Genomic DNA, 26,843 nt, shown 5'->3' on the forward strand with positions numbered 1-26,843 from the left:
GTAACAAATACAAATTTGTCCCTTGCCTTAACTGGTAGGCAAAGAAGAGGTGGAAGAAAGGGAAAGAGAGAATTCAGAACTGAAAATAAAATAGACTAGAATTAAAAACATAAATGTAATGTTTTAAAAATGAAATGAGTACAAGAGAAAAGGAATGAAAAAGAAATGAGAGTTTTAGAAGAAAGACTTAATTGGAGAATTAATAGCTTAGTATAAGAAGTCAAAACCTTATTCAAGAAAAAGACTCCCTGAAAATTAGAATGGTCCAAACATGTTAACAAATCCATAAGAAACAAGAAATATTAAAACAAAGTCAAAAGACTGAAAAAAAATTGAAGACAATCTAAGGCATTTTGTAGCAAAAATAACCTGGAAAATGGATCAAGAAGAACTAAATTATCACTCTTAGGAAAATATAAAATAAAACTGCCCAGTTTTCTCAGAACCAGAGGGCAAAATGAAGATAGAAATAATCATTGGCCACCTCTTGAAGGAAATACTCAAAGGAAAACTCCCAGAAACTACAGTCCTAGCCATAATCAAATGGCGTGAACTTATAGCAAAGAAGAGAGGTTACTGAGGGGAAAATGGAGTAGTTTGGCTTTGGAAGAGAGGGTCAGGACATACCTATTACATTTAGAAAGAGAAATTTCATTCAAAATAATTATAGAAGGGGCAGAGCCTAGATGGTAGAGTAGCAGAAAGAAATACAGCCAAGCTCTCCCATACTACTCTTCTGTATAGATACTGAAAATGTACCAGACCAAGTTCTGAAGAAGAAACTCAAGAAAAAGTGCAACAAGTTTTTTCCCCCACAGACAAGGTTGGTCCAGGGAGAAAGAAGTGAAGTCTACAGATACTGGAGAGCAATATCAAGCTGGTAAACGCCACATGGAACGTTCCAATGCAGGGACTGAAAGAAATTACAGATTGTGTACCAGGGCAAGAAAAGATCCCAGATATAGCACAGAAGGGCTTCATCTTGCACAGGATACAGGAATAGGAACAGGATACAGGAACAGTCAGTTCTGTACCTCACTACCTAGTTCCAGGCCACAGATCCAGGGTGGACCTGCACTTAAGGATGGCATTCCTGGGTAAGGAGTTGTCATGGGTTTTTTAGGCTATGAAATGAGTAAGGAGCAAGTTCAGAAGCAAACAGCAACTGTGAGGCTCTAACTCCAGGAGCAGACCAGAATCTCTGTACTAGGCTCCAGAGCCATCTGAAACCTGAAGCAGAATAACTAAGATATAAATCCGAGACCAAAGGGAAGACTGCAGTTCTGCCACTCTGGATGAGCAGAGCTATCCCCAGTTGGCTGGTAGTATCTGAGTCTAGTAGCAGACTACTGAAACTCCAGTGGGGCAAGGCCACAGGTATACTGCTCAGATCTACACCCAGGTTAGGCAGTTACAGCACTCAGACAAGGAAATCTGTGAAGAAGGGTCTCTTTGGGAACACTGAAATCTTGCAAGTCCATAACCTGTTCTTGAGATCCTGGAATACTGCAAGACTCAATAACCCAAGAAAGCAGTAGCAGTACTTAAAGACGCAAGATCAGTCCATGTATTCCCTGCAGAAGTACATATAGCCTGCTTCTGACATAAAGTTCAAAGTCAGAAAGCAGGCTGGAAGAAGAAGAATAAAAAATCCCACCATAAAAATCATTGATGGTGACAGGGATGCTCAAGACCCAAACCCAGAAAGAATAACTCCAAAACATCTACAAGCAAATCTTCAAAAAAGCAAACAAACAAACAACATAACTTGGGTACAAGTTGAACTAGAATTCCTAGAAGAGATGAAGCAAGAGTTTAAAAAAGGAGTTTAAAAATGTTTTTATTAATAAAATAAGAGTTCTAGAGAAAAAAATGAGAAGTATAAGGGTAAAAACTGGAAAGGGTATTAACAGCTTGGCACAAGAGGTACAAAACTTTGCCCAACCAACAAACTCTCTGAATATCAGAATGAATCAAATAGAATATGAAGACTAATCTATAAGATAAGAAGAAATATTAAAATTAAATCAAAGGGTATCTCATAACGAAAACAATAGACCTGGAAAACAAATTGAGGAAACAGAGGAGAGAGATAATTTAATTATCACTGGATTGCCTAAGAGCAATGACTAAAAAAAGAACCAGACATCATATTTCAAGAAATTATAAAAGAAAACTGTTTGAATTTCTTAGAACCAAAGGGCAAAACAGAAATAGAATCTACCTGTCTAGATAAAAAGATATGAACAGAGAGCTTCATTTATTGCTGTTATTATTTTCAAATTAGATTAATTTTTTCTATTAATAAAACTAATTTTCTTTCTTTCCCATGTCTTGCCTCCTGAAAAAATAAAGAACAAAACCCTTGCAACAAATAGGGCATGGTCAAATAAAACAAATTCCCACACTGGCCATGTCCAGAAAATATATATCTCATATGTACTCTAAGTGCATGTTTCATCATAAGTCCTCTAGAATCATGGTTGACCACTGTGTTGATAAGAGTTCTTAAGACTTTCAATTATGTTTCTTTTTATAGTGTTATTTTTATTATGTAAATATTTCTACTGGTTTTGTTCACATCATCTTTCAGCAGTTTACACAGGTTTCTTTGAAATTCTTCCTTTCATCATTTCTTACGGTATAATAGCATTCTATTACATTTATATTGTATGATTTGTTCAGTCATCCACAACTGACAAAGACCCCCGTAGCTTTCAGTTCTCTTTCTCTCCACAAATTTTTGTATATATAGGTATAGGAAAACAGGCATATTAAAAATACAAATACATTGTTGGTGTTGCCATCTTGGAAAGCAGTCTGGCCCAAAAGTCACCAAATTGTACACATGACCCAGTGAAACTATTACTAGGCCTACACCCCAAAGAAATTAAAGAAAGAGGAAAAGGATGTAAGAGTACAAAAAGATTGATGTCAGCTTTTTGTTGTGGTAAAGAACTAGAAACAAATGAGGAGTACCTAAACAAATTATGGTATATGAATGTAATGGAATATTACTATACCATAAATCTGGGAAAGACTTGTATGAATTGATAGAGTGAAATGGGCAGAACCAAACAATCTATACAACAGATTGAATAACTTAAGAGCTCTGATCAATGCAATGATGAGCCATGACTCCATGGGACCAATAATGGAAAGAGATGATGGACTCAAGATGCAGAATAAAATACATATTTTTGGACTCTGCGAATGGAGAAATCTGTTTTGCTTGATCACATATATTTCTTAAAAGGGTTTTGTTTTTCCTTTGTTTATCCTCTTCCTCACCTCTCACGTAAATCAGTAACTAACATCTGTAAATCCCAACTCCACATCTTCTGCATTCCTTCCCTCCTTCTGTTCCCACTACCACCACTCTACTACATGCTTCCTTTACCACCAACTAGACTCCACTGCCTTTCCAAATTACCATTCATACCATTGACAGAATGATCTCTTTTATGCATAGATTGGGTCCTATCCTCAAAAATATTTAGCAACTCCCTACTGCCTACTGAATAAAGCTGGCATTCAAAGCACTCTGTAACCCTGAATCACCCCATCTTTAAAACCTTATTTCATATTACTCTCTTCTACATACTCTAAATTCTAGCCAAATGGATAACATTTGGCTTTCCCCCATAACACAAACCTCACTTTACCAATCCCATGCCTTCATTCATGTTATACCCTCTAACTCACTGACTCTCCAGTCATCCTTTAAAGCCCAACTCAATCACCATCTACTCCATGAAGTCTTCCTTAAGCCGTCTCCTACTAACACTTTCCCCTTTAGGTCAAACATTACTACTTTTTTCTGCAACTCTCGAACATATTTGTTATCTCGTTTTGTTTTATCCTCATATCATGAGATGTACAGTTTGTGAACAGAGGCCCTGTCTTATTTAAGTTTTGTTTCATCCTTTTAAGATGGCATAGTGAGAGTATGGCAAGAGAGTATGCCTCTTTATTAAGAATATTTTAATACTTTTAATACTAATTAAGAACACTTTAATAAATATTTGTTGTTGCTGCACACTAAACTTTGGGATAGCAGATGTCACAAAGTGAAGTGAAATGAAATTCTAAGTATGCAATTATGATTAATTTTTTAAAATAGAAGAGAAGGAGGGACCAACTAAAGAAACTACTGTGGTTTTACAGAAAGCTCTCTAAAGAGCTTAACTTTTAAAAAGACATATACAAAGATGGATGTAAGGGCACTTAAGGACAAACATATGAGCTGATAACAGTCCTGTGGGAACTGCAGGAGCACTAATGCCCTGAAGCTTGTAATAGACACTGAAGACAAAAAAAAAGTCAGTTTGTCAATAAACATTTAAGTGCCTATATAGTCCAAACACTGTGCTGAGCACCAGGGATACAAAGAAAAGTAAAATAAAGTCCCTGTTCTCTAGGAGTTCACAGTTCAATGGGAAGAAAACATGCAAGCAATTGTACAAATAAAACATATTAAGAATAAACTGGAGATAATCAACAGAGGGAGGCATCAGATAAATACAGGAGTCCTAATAAGGGTTTCCTGTACAAGGTGGTATTTTAGCTGGGTCTTAAAGTAGCCAAGAGGTGGAAATGGGGAGGCAAAGGATTAGATATGGAGAGTTGGGGAGAGACAGTAGTTAAGGATGCTACCAAGGTTTCAGGTCTGAAGGAACAAAAGGATGGTGGTACCCTCAACAATAACAGAGCACTTAGCAAGAGGGAAAAATTTTGGGGAAAAGATAATGACTTCAGTTTTGGACATGCTAAGATTAAAATGTCTAGGGGTCATACAATTTGAGATGTCTAGTAGAGAGCTGGATGTGTGAGTCTAGAAGTCAGGAGAGAGGTTGGAACTAGTTAAGTAGATCAGAGAATCATCAGTAAAGAGATGATAATTGAAACACATAAGCTGATAAGATGACCAAGTAAAATAATATAGAGAAGGGGGTCCAGAACTGAACCCCAGGAAAGGTAAATATTAGCTCAAAATAAAGAAAAACTCTCTAACAATCAACCTATTCAAAAATGAAATAGGTTACTTATGAAGAAGTAAGTTTTCTACTAGTGCAGGTGTTCAACTGTCAACTGGACTGGAGCCAACCTCTAACCTGTGGGTGGCTAGAGCTGAAACAGAGCAGGCTAGAGTAGCATGTCTTAACCTGTAGGTCATGACCCCATATAGGGTGACAAAAAATTTGGCAACAGTAAAAGATTTCTGAATGCACAATGACGAAAAATCAAACGTAATGAATTTGAGGTGTTTCTGGCAGCACTTGACCGTGTTGCATCACACAACTTCACTGTAGCTTTGGTTCTGAACACAAAGCATGTGCACTTTTCACTGCCTGAAACTTGAGAAAGGGTTATGAGTGGGAGAAGTTTAAGAAGCCCTGGGCTAGAGACAGGTGTGTCAGGATACTAACATATGTTTAATTAATTTCACAGTCAGGAAGACAACACCTGCAAGAGGAAACCCCTCCTCCCCACCCTCTCTAAGAAGCAGGGCTTAATATGCTGGACCAAAGACAGGTCTTATACACATAAAAATCACAAGTGGGTTGGACTATGACATAATGATTTTTAGGTCTTGGGTTACTGTTACCATGGTTGGGATGTCTTGGAACAACACAGGCATTCTTGGGTCCCATGAGAACAAGTCCTGGGGGTCGTGATTACGCAGGGGTACAGAATCAGAGTTCTGCGACTAGAACAGGAATACAGTATAAGGAACAGCGACTGTGAACATGTGAAGGATGGTCCTAGGGAATAGGGAGAGCTAAATCCCTTAGTGAACACCTGGTGCTGGTCCAAGCAATACACTTTGTCAGAGAGTAAAATCATTCCAGAGCACAAAGGATTATTGTTATGCCAAGCTTAGGGCATAGCCTGCTTGCTGGGCCTTATCTCTGGAGTACAGGGTCTCTCAAAAATATTTTGACATGACTAGAGGCATGGAAACGTTGGAAATGTTGTAGAGCTGATTCCTCCACACACAGAGGCTGGATTAGATGACTTCTAAAGTTCCTTCCAACTCTAAGAAAGGAGGTAGTGTAGTCTGTAGTGAAAAGAGCGCTGGCTCTAAAGTCAGAGGAATCCCCCCTCTGTTTCTACCTGTGTGAGCCTGGACAAATCACTTGACCTTCCCTGGGCCTCAGTTTTCCAATCTGTAAAACAAGAGTTGGACTGGATGGTACCTGAGGTTCCTTTCATCTCTGGATCTATGATTCTATGATTTTGGGTCCACTCTTTTTATTCAACCTTATTTCACACCCAATAAAACCCCTTGCATCTATCAGGAAACTCTCCTTACGGTGTCCCATACATGCCATGCTAAATTCTGTCTCCATGTTTTTATTAATGTCCTCCTCCCCCAAAGTAAATGTCCTTCTTCACAACCAAGCTCTATATCCACTTTCAAAGAGAATGGAGGAAAGCCAGCCCAGCTAGCTAAGCACTGGATAGTCCCCAATATTCAAAAAAGGTTCTGTGACACCTGGAATGGTGATCTCCTACTAAAATCTTTAACAAAACTTTTTTTTTTTTAAAGCAACTACCACCACCATTCTTCCCCTAATGCTGTTATAAGTGTTCTTTCCCTTTTTAAGTTGCCCGATCTCTACGTATATGTTATGTCTCTTTACCAGCAGAAGAGAAACTCATCTGGAGAAGACATTGCATCATTTTTGTTTTTGTATCCTGAGAACGTAGCACAGTGTCTTTCACAAAGTAGATGCTTAACATTTATAAAAGCTTTCCTGATTTCTCTGGCCCTCTCTTAATTTTTTTTATCCTGCACTATATTCTACACTATGAGTTTCACACGTTTACAGTCGTGTGTCCCATAACTGAAATAAATGTAAACTTCTTTAAGGTGACAATCATGTTATACTTCTTATGTATGTCTTCACAACTCCTAAGCATGGAGTTAGTTATAAAGCATGCGCCTAATGAGTGTCTGATTGACAGAAATCTTAAAACTAATAAACCCAAAACGCTAGTTGAGGTAGCAGTGACTGATATGGCACAAGGAAGTAAAAAGGTTGTAAATTAATGATTTCCCCTTGTGTTTTTTTCTTTTGTAGGCTCACTGAAAGTGGAGAGAAAAAAATGTAGCTTCAAGCTTCCCTCTGTTGGTTATTCAAGGATGTCTTATTTTTAAGTCAGCCCTTGCTTCTTCCCTCTTGAAACTATACCAGTGATTTGAAATAATAGCTTCAGAACTATGGATTTATATAACATACCTTTTGTTTTCAACAGGAACCTGAGGATGGGGATGCTTCTCCTGGGACAGCTTAACTGTTTTATTACTGGCTTCTTCTGACTTGCTCAGATTTTGGAATTGTGGACTTTCTTCTTCTAAGCTGTCAGGTTCTATTTCCTCAAAAACTTCCTTCATTAAGGATTCGTGGTCTTGGTTCTGTTTCTGAAGATTAGACTGGAATTTTATTTCTTGGATGGAGATTTCAGATTCAGACTCAAGGGAGTCTTGGAAAATCTGATGTACATCTTTGTTTAAAGGCGGTTCACTGGATCTGACTTTTAGGTTGGCATGATGGACTGGGGGGTGAATGGAGAATGTCGGAACTGGTTTAATGTTATTCATGTTGCAAATGTGCGAAGAGTTGCTGATCCGAAGAGTTGATTGTATACATAAATTTGAAGTTCATAATAGCACTGCCTGAAAAAAGATAATTCTAATTTCACTTTCTATGTTTACTGAAAATTATTAACAACTATGCTGAACAAAAATTAAAGTGAATTAATAAAACAATTGTACTAAATTACCTACAGGCTTTCACATTTTCCTTTTTTTCTCAAGGGAGATGGGAAGGTCTATACTTGGACATTTGTGTTTTTTCTCTCCACAGAAACACATCCTTATGGGAAGCTAATAAGTAATCTTAGTGACTGAGTAGTTTATGGAATGAACCAAACTGCAGGCAGATTCCCATTTTCAGCTTCCAAAGGGTTTGTTATAAATAAAACCAAGACAAAGCCAAATGGTTAATTACGGACGGCACTTTAATGAATTCATTTCAAACAACCTGGACAATTCAAATGAGTCATATTCGTTTATATTCATGTATGGAGTAATAGGTCACCATTTGTTAAAGCAGAACAGGTACAAGGTCAGTGCTTCAGGGAGGGAAAGAAAGGCAGTATACTCTCAGAGCTGGAACTCTGAATAGGAAGCCTGTTCTATTCCTGGCCTTACCTTGACTGGCTGAGTGATTGGGAGCAAATTACTTATCCTTTTTATGGCCAAGTTGTAATATGAGTCTAATATGAGATCCCTTTCTGTCCCAGAAGTATGACATAAAAGTAAGTTAGAGTCCCTTTAAGGGTAAAGAAAAATGCATCTATTCATTCTGACCTAGGCTTCCTTTTATCCTTTTCAAAAATCTACTTTTTTGGAGTTGTTTTCCTTTGCCTTTCTGGCATCTTTGCAAATTTTCTACACATCTGATGACTATAGCCAACTTTACTATTAGCAGTTGCTGAATGGCTTTTGCTCTTATTCTTTTTTAGCTAATCATGATTTTAATCAAATAACCGTAGTTTTCCATATCTCATTGGTAGTTGTGATGTTAATGTTGATGGCTGTTAATGTTTCCAAGGAACACTATGAACTCCTTAGAGAAAAAGTACTATGACAAACATAAGAGGCCAAAAGCAATACTTATACTGCTAACAGTGGTTCTTATCAGCATCTATAATTTACAGAATATAGTTGTGGGGATCAAAATCTCATGAAAATAGATTGCATAGCTGTATTCTATAGCTGTTTTCATTTCACTATTAATAAACGTTATTCTGTTGCTGTTTTTGAAAAAATAAACATCAAATGATAAATGGCTTCATCTGAAAATGCAAAATAAACTCTAGCTAATCTTTCGTGGTAAATTTTAATGGTTAAAGTTAGCATATGTGGAGGTCTGAATAATCAGTATTTTACAGCTAAAAATGTTCATTATGTCTCTTTTCTCAGTCATATAAGAATTCAGTCCTTTTGATTTATCTTATCACTTTAGAGGGCTTGATATATACTCTCTGGAAAGAATAAGCAGATGAGAGAAGAAATACAACTTCAATACTAGAATAAATTACTTTAGTGTTTATAGGGCAAAGTCAGGAACTACAAAAAGCAGATTTTCAGCAGATAGCTGCTTTTGCAAATGCATAAAGCTATAGAAAACAAAGAAATCTTGAATAAATTGAGAATGTTAAGGGCAGCTCAGTGGATACAACTCTGGTTCAATAACCTCATTCTGTTTTCCCAGCATTGGTTAATATGGGATGGTTAGTGTAGAAACTACCAATAATCAAAGTTAGAGTATGATAAAAAGTGGACAACTATTTTTCTAGTGATACCTGGAAATATTCGGTTCATCGATACTCAAAGAAATCCCTTCTACCTTTGGGAGTTTGAACACTACAATTCTTTTCCATTTTCCCTTAGAGCAAGTATTCAAGTCCCAAGTCCACTTCAGGGTGTCCTCTCCTGAGGCCTGTTTCCTACTCTGAAAAATAAGGAAGAGATACAAAATCCCTTCCCACTTCTGCGTTCTGTGAACGCGTCACTGAGTGAATTCACAAGGCAGCTCTTTCTCTATAAGAAGACTTAGGCTGGGAATGCCTACCTCCCTGGAGCCTCAAAATCTGGAAGCCAAGAGTTCAAATCCTGCCGCAGTCATACAACCTCTTCCCCCCGAGTTTCTCCACTCGTGAGGTAACAGCATCTGCTCCAGGGCTGTTGTGAGGATGATGGGGTGTTTGTAAAGTGCTTTAAACCTACGGAAATGCTCTTGTTTGTACACAGGCGCTGGGGGGCTCTCCTCACCGGCTTCCAGGCTGCTCCATGCACAAGGTGCGCCATCTCCTCTCGGGCACTTCCTCGGGCACGGACCGGCCCTCCCCCACCTTCCACTGCCCTCCCTGGTCCACTGGATCTCAGTCCCGAATGGCCTTCTGGAGGAAGCCTCCCCTCCCTTCCCCCACTCCGTCCTTTCTGTCCTAAGGCTTTGCGTACACGTTCGCACGCTTTCTCTCCAGCACATGGCGAGCCTCCTGCAGCAGAGCTTGGCACCGGTGGGCACTTAACGTTCACTGACTGTGCGCTCCGTTAGGGCAGGGACTGTACCTCCGGGGCTTGGCACAAAGCAGGTGCCGGTGACCCTAAACCGGACGGTTTGAACTTTCCCGGGAACCCCAGGGTTTGGCACGTGCCTCGCACACAGAGGGCGCTTAATGAATGCTTGATGACTGGGTAATACACAAGGGCTCTACTGGAGGGCCTTCTAAAAGCGGAGGATAAGGGGGGAGGTGCTCCCCCTTGGCCAGCCTCTCTCTGGGGTCTCTGCTCCCGCAGGCAGCGGGGTGGGGGTGGGGGATGGGATGCGGCCGCGGCCCCGCCCCCTAGAGGCCCCCCAGGTGCCCCGCTCCGCCCTGCCTCGGCTCGTCTTCCCTCCGCCCGCCCCCCGACACCTCCCCCGGCCCGATAGCGCCATGACCCCGCCAACGGCCGGTCAGTCACCTGCCCGTGCTCCTCCGCGGCTAAGGCGAAGCACCCCCACATCCTGCTCCTCCGCCGCCGCCCCGCCCTGTATCGGCGGCAGGAGCGCGACCGGCGCTGCCGGCCTCATTCTCAGAGTGACGCTCCCGCTCCCGACCCTCCCTGCCGGCCGCTCGCTTTGTGGTTGCTCAGGCGCTGCCCTGGCGACCGGAGCACAACAGATTCCATCCCCTCCGTCCCAGCTGGGGCGTCCGGACGAGACCATTCGCGGCTTCTCTGAAGGGGGACTGAGGGGAGTGAGGGGGTGAAGGGAAAGGCGGCGGGAGGGTGGCGGAGGACGGAACCGAGACGGAATGGAAGGCGCTCTCTGGCTTAGTAACCGCGCGTCTTTCCTGCTCCTGGCCCCGCCGGGGTGAGGTGGAGGCCTTGGGCCGCCCCCGAGGAGGAGGCCGCGGGCCGCCCCCGAGGGCCTCCGTGGTAGCGCCCTCTGCCTCGCTCCGCGGCGGGCGGGGGAGGCGGGTTTCGCCGGGCCGTCCCCTTACCCCGAGGATGTTCGGGTTAAGGTTTGATCCTCCGCCCCGGGGCGGGGGAGGAAATGCTCACAGAACACCTTTCATCTCCATCGTTTGAAGAAAACCTATCCAGCCCGGCTCTGTAACCCTTGGGGTTCCCCGGGTGTTCACCCGCCTCCTGCACACCCCAGTACTCCCTGGGGTGGGGCAGAGGGGTTGGAAAGGTCGGAGAGAAAGCAGCCAGAGAGGGAGAGGCTGACCTCGTGAAAAGGGGTCCCCGGGGGCAGGAGGGCCTGGCCGGCTGAGCCACCGAGCTGTGGGGGCGAGCTTGGTGTTGTAAGCAGGCTCGGCCTCTCGCACTCGCAGTTCCCGCTCCCCTGCCCAGCCGGGTCCCCAGAGAAGCCGATGCCGCTAGCCCAGTGGGTCGGCGAGCAGGACAAGGGCTTACTGACTGTGCTCCATGCTGGAAGTACAAGTGCGCTCCATGAAACATGTATTAAGCACCTGCTGTGTGCCGGGCACTGTGTTAAGCCTCGGGGTTACGAACAGAGTCCAGACAGCTTTGCTTTCAAGGAGCTTACCATACACGGGCAAACGTGTATGTATACAGATGTAAACGTATGCATGTAAAATGGATATGTGTGTGTGTGTGTATGCACAAGCTTGGTATGCATATATCAGGCTCTATACAGCACTGACAGGAAAAAATAAAAGGGAACGCACTGGAATTAAGAGGGGAAGCCCTCCCCATGAAGGGGGGATTTAAATAGACAGTCCCTGCTCTCAAGGAGCTCCCATCTACGAATACATCAGAGGGGCTGGGGTGTTATGAACACCTCCCCTGGTGTGCTTCTCATTGATCATCAGCCAGATTTAATTAGCTTTTTAAGAAAGGATGTTTCTTAAGCGGTAGAACAAAGACAGCGGTTACAAAAAAATGATCCTCTCCCTTCCTCCAACCTGGGAACATACTCTCTCCCTCCCCCAGCCCATACACAAAAGGTCTTTGGGATGGGTGGGCTCAAACTTGCTGCAAATCCTGCGTACAGATCCTATGTGACAAAGCCCTTGGTTTGGGGGAGTTCTTTTCTCCCTGGTAGAGTCCTTAGGAAGTGACTCAGGGGTAGCTCTTTGCTGGGTTTCCAGGGTCCATCTCTTTGTAGAATCCATAGCTTGCATTCCCTCCACCTTTAAGGGTCACCATCTTTGGGGCTGCCATTCCATGGTTTGTCTTTATGCTTTCAAAGGAGACAAAGCAGACACTGCTGTTAGCCACAGCTGCCTCAGGGACTTTTAGTCCTCACCATGGTTTCAATTCCCTCTACCCCTCATTTTTTTCCTAAACCAACCTCCCTACACTGGCTCCAGTCTCCTCTCTTCCCTATCTCAACATCCTTGATGAAACTGCTCAACTCTGCGCTATTCTTTAACCTAGAATCACCTACTCTTTTGTCCCATTGCTTATCACACCTTCCCAAACCTCAGTCCTGGGTTACTCACCATCTGCCGGCCTTGCTCCTATTCAGGCTGTACTGAATGGAGCTTGAGGAAATCATGAAAGAGAGTTGACTGGACCTACAAACCATGGTGTTATCTAATGTCAGCTGGGCCCTCACTGCAGTAAGGCAAACATCCTATTCCTAATTGATTCCATATGGCACTCTCCAACATCAGCTAGTCCAAAGTGCTTTCCCTTTTTCAAGCCTCCCATGGCACTTGTTAACCCCCATATTCTTGCCTCTTCGCACAAAATAATGAGACCATTGTCTCCTCATATCGTATCACATATGATATCTTTCCCCACTACCTTTTTCACTTCTGTCTCACATGGAAAGGTGGCCCTTCTCTTTGCCATGGCCAAACCTTGATCCCATACACTCTTCACTTCTGAAAAATTGCCTCATTATTTTAAAATCTCACTCTTATCTTCAATCTCTTCCTATCTACTAGCATCTACCCTGTTACATACAAATATATCCATGTCTCTGGAATGCCCTTGTTGGTTTCCCTGCCTTTCTTCAAGACTCAGAAGTCAATCACTCATGCTAAAATGGTCTGATGTTCAAAGATTCTGCGTCTCCACATGTCAAGGTCATTTATAGAGCTAATCTCAGGCAAAGTTTTCTCTAAGCCATTTCTCTGAGAACAGAACCAGTTAAGGTGTTTCCATTTCCTTATAGAATAGAACTTCATCATGGCAAGAGGGAACACCTGGAGTTTCTTGAGCAGGGGAGTGACCTGGTCATACCTCTGCTTTGGTATATCAAGATGGCAGTATGGTGGAGTAAAGATGGGAGCAGGGAAAGCTCCTTAATGGTGGAAAGGGGAGTGATTAGGCATCTAATACAGTAGTCCAGATGAGAGGTGATCGAGGTCCTGAAATGGAATGAAGAGGGGGATAAATATGAGAGATGTGGAGGTCAATTAACGACACTTGATAACTGATTAGATATGGGAATTTGTGTGAGCACAGATTTGAGAATGACTCCTAAGTTATGCCTGGAAAAATTGTTGTACTCTCAATATAAATTAGGAAATGAGGATAAAAGGGAGGTTTAGGATAAAGATAATAAGTAGTGGATATGACAAGTTTATTAAGATTCCTATAGAAAATCTAATTTGAAATGTTTAAAAGGCAGTTGATGATATGGTATTGGAGCCCAGGAGAGAGACTAAGGGTGGAAATAAAGATCTAGGAAAGGGATTATATTTGAACCCATGGGAGCTCATGAGATCATTGAAACAGTATAAAGAGAAAGAAAGGTCAAGATAGAGTCTTGGGGTGCACTCCAAAGTTAGAGGACAATGCATGGATAATGATCCAGTGAAGGAGACTTCAGAAAAGCTACCACAAGTAGAAAGAAAGCTAGGAGAGAGTACTGTCATAAAAATCCAAAGGGGAGAGAGTAGTCAACAGACTCAAGTGTTTCAGAAAAATAAAAAAAGATGAGGGCTGAGACGAGGTCATTGGATTTGGCAATTAAGAGGTCATTGATGAATTTGGAGAGCAGTTTCTGTTGAATGTTGAGGTTGGGGAAAGGTTGAGCTGTTGAGGCTGAGAAAAGAGGAAAGAAGGAGAAGTGGAGGGAATGAGTGGAAGAATCTTTTTAAAAAAAAATTCGCTTTGAAAGGGAAGTGTGATTATAGGACAATAGTTTGAGGGGATAGTAGAGATCAAATTATTTTTTTAAGGATGGAGAAAGTCTTGAATATATTTGTAGATTAAAATAAAAGTGTCCAGTAGATAAGGAGAGTTTGAAAATTAAGGAGTAGAGATCATTTAATTGCAAAAATATACTTCCAGAGAAGATGGAATAGGAAGGGATGAAGGATATATGTATAAATATAAATGGAGGAAGTGAAGAGAAAGAGAATGGGCTAAATTGCATTTGGTAAATTGGCCTTCTTTTCATCGGAGAATGGAACAAAAGAGAGGATTGAAGATGTAGAATAGAAGAAACCAGAGAGCTCAGGGCAAATAATCTATTTTCTAGTAAAATATGAGCCAGGTCCTCTAAGTAGAGAGAGGCAGAAGGGAGTATAATGGGAGGCTTGAGAAGAAAAGAAAAAGTTTGGAATAGTAGTTGTGAGAAGTTTAATATAGAGACAGAATTGCCTTGATGTAATGAAGACCCAGTTAATTTTAAATAACATATTTGTAGTGGACCTAGTCATCATGGTGACTTCCTTCAGCTTTGATGTGAATAAGATCAGAGAAAACAGATGGTGAAGATAGTTCAAAATTGGGATTAATAAGGCATGGTGTCAGTAGGAGAAGGAGGAAGGGGATGTGCTTATAGAGCACAATATGTAGGTGAACTGGATAACTACAAGGTCAAGGCTAGGAAAAGAGGAAAGTAAAGCCGGATCATGGAAGAGCCTTAGGAGATGGAAGACCTGGAGGCCATTGTAAGGGTAAAGAATAGGTTCCAATGAAACAATTATTTAATCAACTCACTTCATATTATTATCAACTAAAGCATAAAATAAGGAAAGAGTCATTAAAGGTGCTTGCCACTCTCATGACAAAAATCATGTCCAAAATTCAAATGGAAGAGGGATTATTTATAGATGTTGAAATCCTCTAGGTACTCTTGCTTATGGATGACATTGTATTGTCTCAGGGCCAAAGAATGTTATATGGCCTTCTTAATGAATGAAACCACATAACAGAGTGAAGGGAGAGCTGTCCTTGAAGTCAGGAATACGTGGGTTTAAATCCTTTCTTTGTATATGACCCTAAGCACTCACTCACCTCTCAGTGCTCCAGGCAACTCTTTATAATTTGTAAAGAAGATGCTGACCTAAATTTTGAGAAGGGGATTTTCTTCCCTGAAGACTCCTATGTCAGAGGTGTCAAACGTGGTCTATGAGTGGCACCTGCAACACTCTAGGATGAAGCCTGAACTAGATCAATATGCAATTCAGAGATATTTGACAAAATAAAATTTTTTAAAAAAGCAATAAATGTAGAAAGTGCTACATTTAAAAACCAAGCTAATATATACTCAGCAGAGATTCTTATATGGATTAGTAGCCTTCAGTTCTACTTGAATTTGACACCATTGTCCTGTACCAATAAAATCACAGGTCCAGACCCCATCCTAATGCCCTTCTCAGTGAGATTTCATGACTGTTCAATGGAGATCAGCTGAATAAATCATATAGGAAAGCTAAAAGGCTGAAAATTTGTTATTGGTGTAACTGTGATATGTTGTTGTTCAGATGTCCCACTGAATTAGCATATCGGTATATAGGTATATCCTGCATAGGTACAATATATGGAGGAAGTGAAGAGAAAGAGAATGGGCTAAATTGCATTTGGTAGATTGGGCAATGCAATGCAATGTTTTCTCTGATCTTACTCACATCAAATGTACAATGCCAGGTGGATACCAAAGGTAGATAGATGTAAAACCCTGAAAAGGGTTCAGCAACCCTCACACCAGAGGTGCTAGTTCTCCTTGAAAATCCTATATACCTCTGTGGAGAGATATGGGCTAGATCATAGTATAGTTAGATATATTTAGAATTGATTGGGTTCCAAACTGCACCATGATACAAAGTAATGTCTTTTTAATATTAATATTATCTGTTATTCTGTATTGCTGCAAGTCCTTGAACACCACAAACTTCAAAGAATCAAAATGATGGGTAACCCAAAAGGCAATGGACAGTGTGAGAGGTGAACTGAATTTATGTTTCCACAGAAAATATGTAATATCTGTAATTCCAATGATAATCATTTAATATCATTTTTGGACCTCAATAAGGACCAGATCCTGAACTAATCAACCAGAAGAGCTTGGACCTATCATCTTCTTTGTTCTCTGAGTAAACTCAGAAAATACCTCTTCCTATGTCAACAAGGCCATATGGGGCTGACTTAAGAGCATTCTTTTTTAGACCCTTAACCCAAGACACTATCTGAGTGGGACTTTTTTCTTAATATTTTATGGACATATACTATGTTATGGCATGTTAATGGTAAAGAAAACACAGCTATCTTAGGTTGTAATTTCAATTGACACTTCTTATCTTACTGTTATTTACCATGTATTCAATTAAGATATCACTTAGCCTGTGTGCCTCTTTAGCCAAACTTTCAAGTCGACACCAGAAAGATTATACATCAATTAAGGGAATTTCTTTAAAAGAATCTATATCATGGCATTCTATAAAGAAAATGAAAAATGTGGTCCACTTGAGGAGAGGTGGACCTTGGAATGCTGATCAATGGGAGGCGGGCAGGAAATTCAAATTGGAAACAGGGCATAAAAAAGCTTACAGTGGTCTAAGCAAATGTCCCAGTCTATTAGGAGGTACCTGTTCATTCACAATGAACATAAAAAATTAATAAAACTTTCCTGATTTCATAACAAATAATCATTCTTTGTTTAAAGTGAGCATGTTTCTCACAGACAGATACATGGTAAGTAAGATTCAGTATATTTCTAGGAATGGCTTCTCTGCAAGAAGTAGAGTAAAATAAAGACTGCTGTCCAGGAAACATATGATTAAAAAAGAAGTAGGCTGGGCATGTAGCTAACGTTTAGATGGACCCAATTGATACAAAAATACCTAGAGAAAGTCTTCTACTGCATTGAAAAGATCTTCTGAAAAGGAACTTAGGAGAACATAGACAAGAATTACACAGGCTGCTGGTGCTGTATTGCAATATTCATTAAAAGAGAATAAGTATCTATATTAATGAGATCATGGATCCATTGAGCTACACAAAGGACAAAATCAACCAACTACATTATATATGAAGATGAGGGGAGGGAGGCCTAACTTTGAAGTAGCTACAAGCTAGATAACAATATTAATAGCTAATAGAGCACTCATTATGTGCCAGGCACTGGGCTAAGTGCCCAGTACAATGATTATCTCGTTTGATCCTCACAACAACCCTGAGAAGTAGATGCTATTATTATCTTATTTTACAGATGAGGAAACTGAGGCAGAGGTTAAGTGACATCCCCAGGGTCACATAGCTAGTAATTGTCTGAGGCCTGAGCTGAACTCATGTGTCTTCCTAACTTCAGATCCTGCTTTCTATCCACTGTACCACTTAGCTACCATTTGCTGGTTCTTGGGATTTTTAAGCATTGTGCCTAATATTTCATGAGGTTTTTTTGTCTTTAAGTCTTTTGTAAAGGCAGATCTATGTTTTTGAACAGAGATTCTAGGTGGTAGACCAGCAAACACCAAAGATACAGTATTGTCCAAATTTCAGCAAAGCACCTGAAAGCCATCTCTCTTGTAGAGAGATTGTTATTATTTGTCCTTTTTGAAGATGACCAATCACGTCACAGGGTGATGTCTTGATTCATGCAGGAATTGGATTTAAGTGAGACATTGTTGTGCAAAGTCATCAACCTCACTCTCTCTTCCAGTGTCATAAAAGTCCAGTAGCAAGACAGAAGTCAAGATGACTGATAGTGGCCTGGGATGCAGTGGTTGACCTTGGTATCTTTGACATCTGACCAAGCTTTCAACTCTCCATAGCACCTGATTCAGTCACCTTCAAAAAATTGCTCTTATCTGCTAGGGGGAAATCTTCACATGCTTGGGGTAGACACATTCATCTTACTCATGAAGGGGTTTGAGCCCTGTTGGTTACAACCCTCAACCTAGTTTAGGCCTAGTTTTACCAGGGTGTGGCCACTTTAAATGCTGTAGCTTCTTGGAGCCATGGGTAAGAGTTGAGTCCCAGATGGACACCAAAGGTGGATAAACAATCCTGAAAAGGACTTAGCAGCCCTCACACCAGAAGTGCTACTCCTCCCTGAACATCCTACATATGCCTGTGGAGAGATATGGGCTAGATGATAGTAAGTGAGGTATAGTTAAAATTGATTGGGTGACTGTGTCTGAAACTTTTAAATTAATCATTTGAGGCCAATCTGGAGTATTTCTTTAAAAACAAGTATGTATTTGGAATTGAATAAATGAAGCCAAGTAGTTTTCTCCAAATGAGGTTGGCAGAAATTGAATTTAGTATTTTTTTTCTAAAAGGGACCAACTTTGGGAGGGGCTGTGTATATTTTAATAGTTAATTTTGAATGAAACTCTTATTTTCAGTTCTTAATAAGCTACTACTCATGGATATAGAAAACATCTGGCTAGTAGAATTTTCTCCACAAATGTCCATATGGCATCCCCCCATACACCACCCCTAGAATTAGACTTTCATGTTCATTTGGGTAGGTTTTAAGATATTTGGGATATAGGATGCTTTTACTGCTTTATTTTTCTGTTCCCTCAAGTTTGTAAAAGAGCAAAGAGAGAGAGGAAAAACCAACACACATCAACAGGTCTACTACGGTAATGACCACAGATGACAAATTTGCACATGAATGCATTTCAGGAAGGGAGAGGGCTTCTTCTCTGAGAAGGTGCAGCATTGTAAAAATAGAATTACATTTCATCTAGATCAAAACGCCATCATAAATATAGTAAATTACTATGTCTTCAACCAGGAGATGTAATAGGAGATTATGTTGTTGGCTTAAATTAGTGGACCCATTAGTAAACAGCAGTTCAAACCATCTTCTTCATCTGATACTTAGTTGTGTGTAGACTAAATATGATGTATGCTGAGTATATTGGGTCATATCATTTTCTTTCTTGACACCTAGTATGATAGTGGACTGTATAGTTAATGCCTTGAGCCTCATGACTTTAGCACAAATTATTTTAGATTATTTGGAGGAAAATAAGAAGTAAGTAAAAAATAAACATGGTTTTGCTTTGTTTTAGAGAAGATAAAGTTGAGAGATTATTTATCATATTTACATTTATGAAGAATTATTAGTTGAAGATTTTTCATAAGTTCCATATTCTCTGAATTCATTGGCAATGATTTTAGCTAAGTATAAGGGAGAACTTTATGACTGAAAGTTGCTAAGGAATAGATTATTGAGAAAGAATATAAAACCTTCCCTACAAAACTAAGAATAGAATAAATATTTATGTGAAATTATTTAGATACTAATTCAGGGCAATAGAGAAAATGGTTCCTCAGAATTTCATTTTGCAGTATTAGTTTGGTCCCTTATTAAAGTGAAACCGACTCTCTGATTTTCTTTTGAAGGTTTTGATTTGCCCTACAGAAAAAATTATGTCCAAGCATGCTGTCCATGGTACCGCACAATGTACTATGCAGGAAAAAATCAATCATGATAATTAGATATGCAATAAATAAGCGGTCAATGAATGTAAACCAGCAGTTCTCTAAAGAAGAATTGCAAATGCAGAGCAGCCATATGAAAGATTGCTCCAAATCACTAATACTACAAATCAAAGTTTTCACTTTACAACTAGTAAGTTGGCAAAGAAAACGAAAGATGAGAATGGTCAATATGGAGGGGTTGAGTGAAGGCACTCATGTTAAAACACCATTCCTGGAGCTGTAATTTGATCCAACCATTCTGGAATTAGTCTAATAATTTTTTTAAATGTTTTTTTAGGTGACTAAAATGTTTCTTTGTCTCAGAGATCCCACTTCTATACATATACCTGAAGAAGGTCCAAAAAAAGGACAAAGTTCTCAGATATACTAAACATTTATGGCAATGCTTTTTGCATTAGGGAAGAACTGGAAACAAAGTGTCTCTGATCCATTGGGGAATGGCTAAACAAATTTTGGTATACAGATAACGTGAAACATTTTTGTACTGTTAGAAACAATAAATATAAAGGACTCAGAAAAGATGGGAAGACTGAATGAAGCGATACAGAACAAATTAAGCAAAACTAAGGGAAAAAAGCATGAATCCTATAGTAATATATATGAAAAGAACAAAAAAAAAATGATGCTGAGCTTTCTATTGTTTTAATAACCAACTTGGCCTAGGAGAAGAAAATTCACCTCCATCCTTTCTTTGCTAAGGGCCAGTACCATGGGTGTGGATTATCACATATTCTATCAAATACAGCTGATATGTTTGTTGTTTTTGCTATTTATTTTTCCTCTTCTTAAAAAAAACCTTAAAAATCCTTATAAAGGAGGAATCCAACATAGAGGAGGGTGGAAAGATATATTGGGAAATGTACAAAAAAGATGAGATTAATGTTGCCAGATTATTTTGAGTCCCTGAAATGTGGAAATGTTGATATACTTTTTAACTTAGTGCCAGGCAGTATGTTCATTGGACATTAAATGGCCACTTCCTCTGAGGGGAAAGTGTTTCTCTACTATGTACTGCTTTTGGAACACCAAATGGCTTGAGAGATTTGTCTCATTGTAAATGTGTAAGGTACAACAAAAAGCAAGCTTGATCTTACTTTAAAACTCTCATGGAAATCCAGTCAGTAGCCAAAGTTAACCCCTTATAAGTATCAGATCACCAGGTTCCTCAAATGAAAAAAGGTTTTATTTTAGATTCAGTTTATTCAGCTCTACTCAATCAGAAAACTGTCACATTGGAAATATGGCATCACATAAATGGCAGAATTTGATCGATCTTAAATAAAGAATAAAAAAGAGAGAGTAAAACACACAGTAGGTAGCACAATTTGAAGCAAAATCATCAAGAAAAAACTCATATTCTCTTTATTAAATGTTAAATGATAATTTTTCATTTTAAGGCTGGGATGAAAATCATCTCGTTTTGTTTAGTTGACACATTTATTAAGTGAGAGCAAGTCTTGATGATTTGTTGGTTGTGAACAAGGCAAGGTCCCTCCCTAGAAAATCTGGTTGGGTTGTCTGAGTGTCTTAATTTCATCCTCTAAGGCCTCTATAAAACCATCAAGTTTGTTGAAAGTGTGTATTAGAGTGAATAAAGAGATTGACAAGAGTAGTTCCAGCCAATCCCCTGAAAAGGAGTCATAGGTAGGGGTAGAAGAGTGGGGAGAGAATACCTGAGCTTTAGTCTTTTTCCTTTCTCCCTACTAGGCCCTATAAGGGCTTCATTAACTTTGGAGGACCAGAGGATTGGGACATTCTCATCAGCATTCTAGTCCCAACAGTGCCCTGGAAAAGCTGGTGCAGTATCTTAATTGGAAACTGAGAACAAACTATAAATCCTGAGGAAGTGCAATCTCAGGATTCTACAAAGACCCCAGAAGGAAAGCAATACTATATCTAAGGAGAATGACTTGAGGACTCCAGCAAAAGCACTTCCAAAAGCTATGAGCTCTCTTACTACATGTCCTCTCTAAGTTTGAACCCACTTTACCCTGGAGTTTGTGTTCACTTATTGGAGAGGATGTTACAGACTTTTAGAGGGATGCTTTGTATCATCTGTTCTTACTATACTAAGCCCCTTTTTAAAGCCAATTAAGATTGGCTGATGAATTAATATCAACTAATAATCATGGGGAAAAGCACAATGGTGGAGGCTCATGATCTGTAGCATTAGAAAAATTCCCCCCCTCCCAACCCTTCAGGACTTCCCATAGACTCTTGTGTGGTTTGTCCTTCATTCTTGAAGGTGACCATGACATCAGGGAGATGATGACATGATTTGCAATTGACTTTGATTTGAGTGAGGGAGGGCTGTGCAAGGTCACCAGTCTCACTTTCTCCTTCAGAGCCATCTGGGTCCAGTGGCCGAATGTCTATCAGGACAACTGGAGATGGCCTAGGATGCAATGGGAGACCTTGACCTTTTTAAGCTAAGGTCTTTTCAAGTTCTCACTTTGAGGCAATGCCCATTTAGTGAATAGACCTCTTCAAGAAATGAGCCCATTTAGTGAACAGACCTCTTTAATTAAAAAAAATCAAACTGGTAGGGGAAGCCCCTCAAAGTTGCTGGCCAAAAAGAAACAGTTACTATTTATGTACCTTAAAAGGGCCAAGGTCTCCCAGCGCATCCTGGGCCTATTGGTTGGTTGTTGTCCTTCATCTTCGAAGAGGACCAAAATGACATCACCATGATAAAGTGAAATTTCAGTGTGTCCAACTGTGGCTGATCAGACCAATACAAGCTTGGAATACTCTACCACAGGTTGGGCACAGACAGTCCATGTGTAATATTTGGGGTGAATATCCCAAATTTGAGCATCCCATGTTTACTTTGTGCTATCTCAATTCTGCTTTGCTCGTAAAGCATACCATATTTTCTGATGTGGGTACGCCATGCTGAGCAGTCCTGTGCCAGTGTCTCCCATGTTGCACAGTCAAATCCAAAGTTCCTGAGAGAGACCTTGAGAGTGTCCTTGTATCACTTCTTCTGACCACCATGTGATTGTCTGCCCCATGCAAGTTCTCCATATAATAGTCTTTTTGGCAAGCATACATTTTGTATTTGAACAACGTGGCCAGCCCGTCAGAGTTGTGCTCTCTGAAGCATAGTTTGAATACTTGGCAGTTCAGTTTGAGCAAGGACTTCAGTGTCTGGGACCTTGTCCTGCCAGGTGATCCTCAGAATCTTCCTAAGACAGTTCAAATGGAAGTGATTCAATTTCCTGGCTTGGCACTGGTAGACTGTTCAAGTTTCACAGGCATACAACAATAATGTCAGCACAACAACTCTGTAGACCTTCAGTTTGGTAGTCTAATACTTCTTATCTCCCATACTTTTCTTCAGAGCCTCCAAAACCCTGAGCTAGCTCTGGCAATGTATGCATCAACCTCATTGTCAATGTGTACATCTCTGGAAAGTACACTACCAAGGTAAGTGAATCTATCTACAGTATTCAGAAGTTCTCCATTTGTTGTAACCAATGGTACCACTTATGGATGGTGTGGTGGTGGCTGATGGAGCACCTGTGTTTTCTTGGTGTTATTTATTAGGTCAAAATTAGCACAGGCAGCAGAGAATTGATCCATAAAGGGGAAATAGAATAGCCTTGTCCTGAGGACCCAGCCTGGCAGTACAACAGGGATGGGGCCAGTAAGTCCAGAGTATGTGTTACATGGACACAATAATGAATAAAGTGAACACACTTTTATTTTTGCAAGTGTGTTCAAGGCAGCTATGATTAAAAATTGTGTACACCAGAGCAGCATCAAAGGCTCACCTTTACCTTCTCATATCCAGGGGAGAAGGTGGTATCAAGTAAATGTCATCCAGGGGTCCCAGGTATTAATATGTACACCTTTCACATGAAATGTGATCACTTTTCAGAGTCTGTCTTTATGCATGACCTGCTTGGAGACTGGAGATCTTCTTATAACCTCTTTTCACCTTATATTTCCTTTTTTATGTTTATTTATTTATTTTTTTAGTTTTCAACATTCATTTCCACAAAATTTTGAGTTCCAAATTTTCTCCCCATCTCTCATCTCCCTCTGCCCCAAAATACCATGTATTCTGATTATACCTTTCCCCAATCTTCCCTTCCAATACCCCTCCCTTCCCTTATCCCCATCTTCTCTCTTGCCTTGTAGGGCAAGATAAACTTCTATGTTACATTACCTGTATTTCTTATTTCCCAGTTGTATGCAAAAACAATTCTCAACATTTGTTCCTAAAACTTTGAGTTCAAATTTCTCTTCCTTCCTCCCTCCCCACCTATCCCTACTGAGAAGGCAAGAAATTCAATATAGGCTATATATGTGTAGTTTTGCAAATGACTTCCATAATAGTCCTGTTGTATAAGACTAGCTATATTTCCCTCCATCCTATCCTGCTCCCCATTTATTCTGTTCTCTCTTTTGACCTTGTCCCTCCCCAAAAGTGTTTACTTGTAATTTCTCCCTCCTCTCATTTGCCCTCCCTTCCACCATATCCCCTTCTCGCCTACTTTCCTTTAGTGTAAGATAGATTTTCATACCAAATTGAGTGTGCATCTTATTTCCTCCTTGAGCCAAATATGATGAGAGTAAGCTTCACTTTTTCCTTCTCACTTCCACCCTTTTCTCCTCCATTGAAAAAGCCTTTTCTTGCCTTTCATGAGAGATAACCTGCCCCATTCTATTTCTCTCTTTCTCCTCCCAATATATTCCTCTCTCACCCCTTGATTTTATTTTTTTAGATATCATTCCTTCCTATTCAATTCACCCTGTTCTCTCTGTCTATATATGTGTGTGTATAATCCCCTCCAACTACCCAAATATTGAGAAAAGTTTCAAGTTACAAATATTATCTTTCCATGTAGGAATGTAAATAGTTCCACTTTAGTAAGTCCCTTATAATTTCTATTTTCTGTTTACCTTTTCATGCTTCTCTTGATTGTTGTGTTTGAAAGTCAAATTTTCTATTCAGCTCTGATCTTTTCATCAAGAATGCTTGAAAATCCTCTATTTCATTAAATGACCATTTTTTCCCCTGAAGTATTATACTCAGTTTTGTTGGGTAGGTGATTCTTGGTTTTAATCCTAGTTCCTTTGACTTCTGGAATATCAGATTCCAAGCTCTTCAATCCCTTAATGTAGAAGCTGCTAGATCTTGTGTTATCCTTATTATATTTCCACAATACTCGAATTATTTCTTTCTGGCTGCTAGCACTGTTTTTTCTTTCACCTGAGAACTCTGGAATTTGGCTACAATATTCCTAGGAGCTTTTCTTTTAGGATCTCTTTCAGGAGGTGATTGGTGGATTCTTTCAATATTTATTTTACCCTCTCTTTTTAGAATATCAGGGCAGTTTTCCTTGATAATTTCATGAAAGATGATGTCTAGGCTCTTTTTTTAATCATGGTTTTCAGGTAGTCCCATAATTTTTAAATTGTCTCTCTTGGATCTATTTTCCAGGTCAGTTGTTTTTCCAATGAGATATTTCACATTTTCTTCTATTTTTTCATTCTTTTGGTTTTGTTTTGTAATTTCTTGGCTTCTCATAAAGTCATTAGCTTCCATCTGCTCCATTCAAATTTTTAAAGAACTATTTTCTTCAGTGAGCTTTGGAATCTCCTTTTCCATTTGGCTATTTCTGCTTTTTAAAGCATTCTTCTTCTCATTGGCTTTTTTGGACCTCTTTTGCCAATTTAGTTAGCCTATTTTTAAAAGTGTTATTTTCTTCAGCATTTTTTTTGGGGGGGTCTCCTTTAGCAAACTGTTGGCTCGCTTTTCATGATTTTCTTGCATCACTCTTGTTTCTCTTCCCAATTTTTTCTCCATCTCTCTTACTTGATGTTCAAAGTCCTTTTTGAGCTCTTCTATAGCCTGTGACCACTGCATATTTATTTTGAAGTTTTAGATACAGAAGCCTTGACTTTTAGGTCTTCATCTGATGGTATGCATTGTTCTTCCTCAGTGGAAAAGATGGAAGAAAATACCTGTTCACCAAGGAAGTAGCCTTCTATAGTCTTATTTTTTTCCTTTTTTGGGCATTTTCCCAGCCAATTACTTGACTTTTGAGTCCATTGTCAAGAGTAGGGTATACTTTAGAGACCTGTAAGTTCTCAGTTCCTCCAAGGTGGCACAATCAAGGGAGAGGAGTTTACTCCTTTCCTGGCCTGCACTCTTATCTGTGAGCAACCACAAGCATTCTGTTCTGCCTATGATCTGCGAGTGCAATTCCCTCTCCATAACCACCTCCAGCTCCACCACACTAGCACTCTTCCTCAACCCAGGAAAGCCACTCAGGCCTGCAATCTAGATCAGCTGCTCAATTCCCCCAGCAGCTTTAGGTGAGGGTGCCAAAAATGAACATTGCCGCTGCAGTGGCTGTGACTGGTGGGGCCAGACCCCATTCCCTTCTCAAGTAGGCAAAAGAGCTTTCTCACTGATCTTTGAAGCTATCTTTGGTGTTTGTGAGTTGAGCAATCTGGAAACTGCAGCTTCTGCTGCTGCTGGGGATTCTGCCCCCTGAAGCCTTTTCTAGTCCTGTCCCTGCCACACTGCAGCCAAGGCTGGGCTGTGCTCTGCTCTGTACCCAGTCTGATAGACCTTTCCTGTCGACCTTCCAGGCTTCCTTGGGCTGGAAATCTCTTTCACTCTGTTGTTTTGTGGCTTCTGCTGCTCTCAAATTTATTTAGAGTCATTTTTTATAGGTATTTTATGGGCTGTGGAGGGGTGCTTCTACAGGTCCATCCATCTACTCCACCATCTTGGCTCCACCCTCACCCTATGTTTCTTTTATCCTGAGACCATTTTGGAATTTCCCCTTTTTACTTTTCCAGCTGGCCCAAATCAGGTAGTTTATATTACTATTCTCCATATGGGAAGATGTGTATTTTTAACGTTGTCCAAACCCACATAAGATGATTTCAGAAAAACCTGGACAAACTTATATGAACTGATACACAGTGAACTGAACAGAACCAGTTGAACATTGCACACAGTAACAGCAACATTGTTCAATAAACAATTGTGAGCAACTTAGCTATTCTCAGCAATACAATGATCCAAGACAATCCCAAAGGACTAATGATGAAGCATATGATGAATCACCTCCAGAGAAAGAACTACTAT

At 40.1% G+C, this 26,843-nt stretch overlaps 1 protein-coding gene across 5 annotated transcripts in view; it reads right to left on the bottom strand.

The window, feature by feature from the left end:
• The window catches only part of JHY (junctional cadherin complex regulator), a 132,535-nt gene extending 119,818 nt beyond the window's left edge, over positions 1 to 12,717 (bottom strand). For 3 of the 5 annotated variants that reach the window (XM_072612911.1, XM_072612909.1, XM_072612913.1), the window contains exons 1-2: positions 10,541 to 10,723; positions 7,248 to 7,684 (exon numbers count right to left, since the gene is read on the bottom strand). In XM_072612911.1, coding sequence (XP_072469012.1) covers positions 7,248 to 7,609 — 362 coding nt within the window. In that variant the 5' untranslated portion in view covers positions 7,610 to 7,684; positions 10,541 to 10,723. Of the gene's footprint in view, positions 1 to 7,247; positions 7,685 to 10,540; positions 10,724 to 12,531 lie in introns of those variants that run through there. The other 2 variants (XM_072612912.1, XM_072612910.1) reach the window with 1 other exon arrangement.
• Between the last annotated feature and the right edge of the window lie 14,126 nt (positions 12,718 to 26,843).

The sequence above is a fragment of the Notamacropus eugenii genome, chromosome 5 (genome assembly GCF_028372415.1).
Source record: "Notamacropus eugenii isolate mMacEug1 chromosome 5, mMacEug1.pri_v2, whole genome shotgun sequence".
Classification (NCBI taxonomy): domain Eukaryota; kingdom Metazoa; phylum Chordata; class Mammalia; order Diprotodontia; family Macropodidae; genus Notamacropus; species Notamacropus eugenii.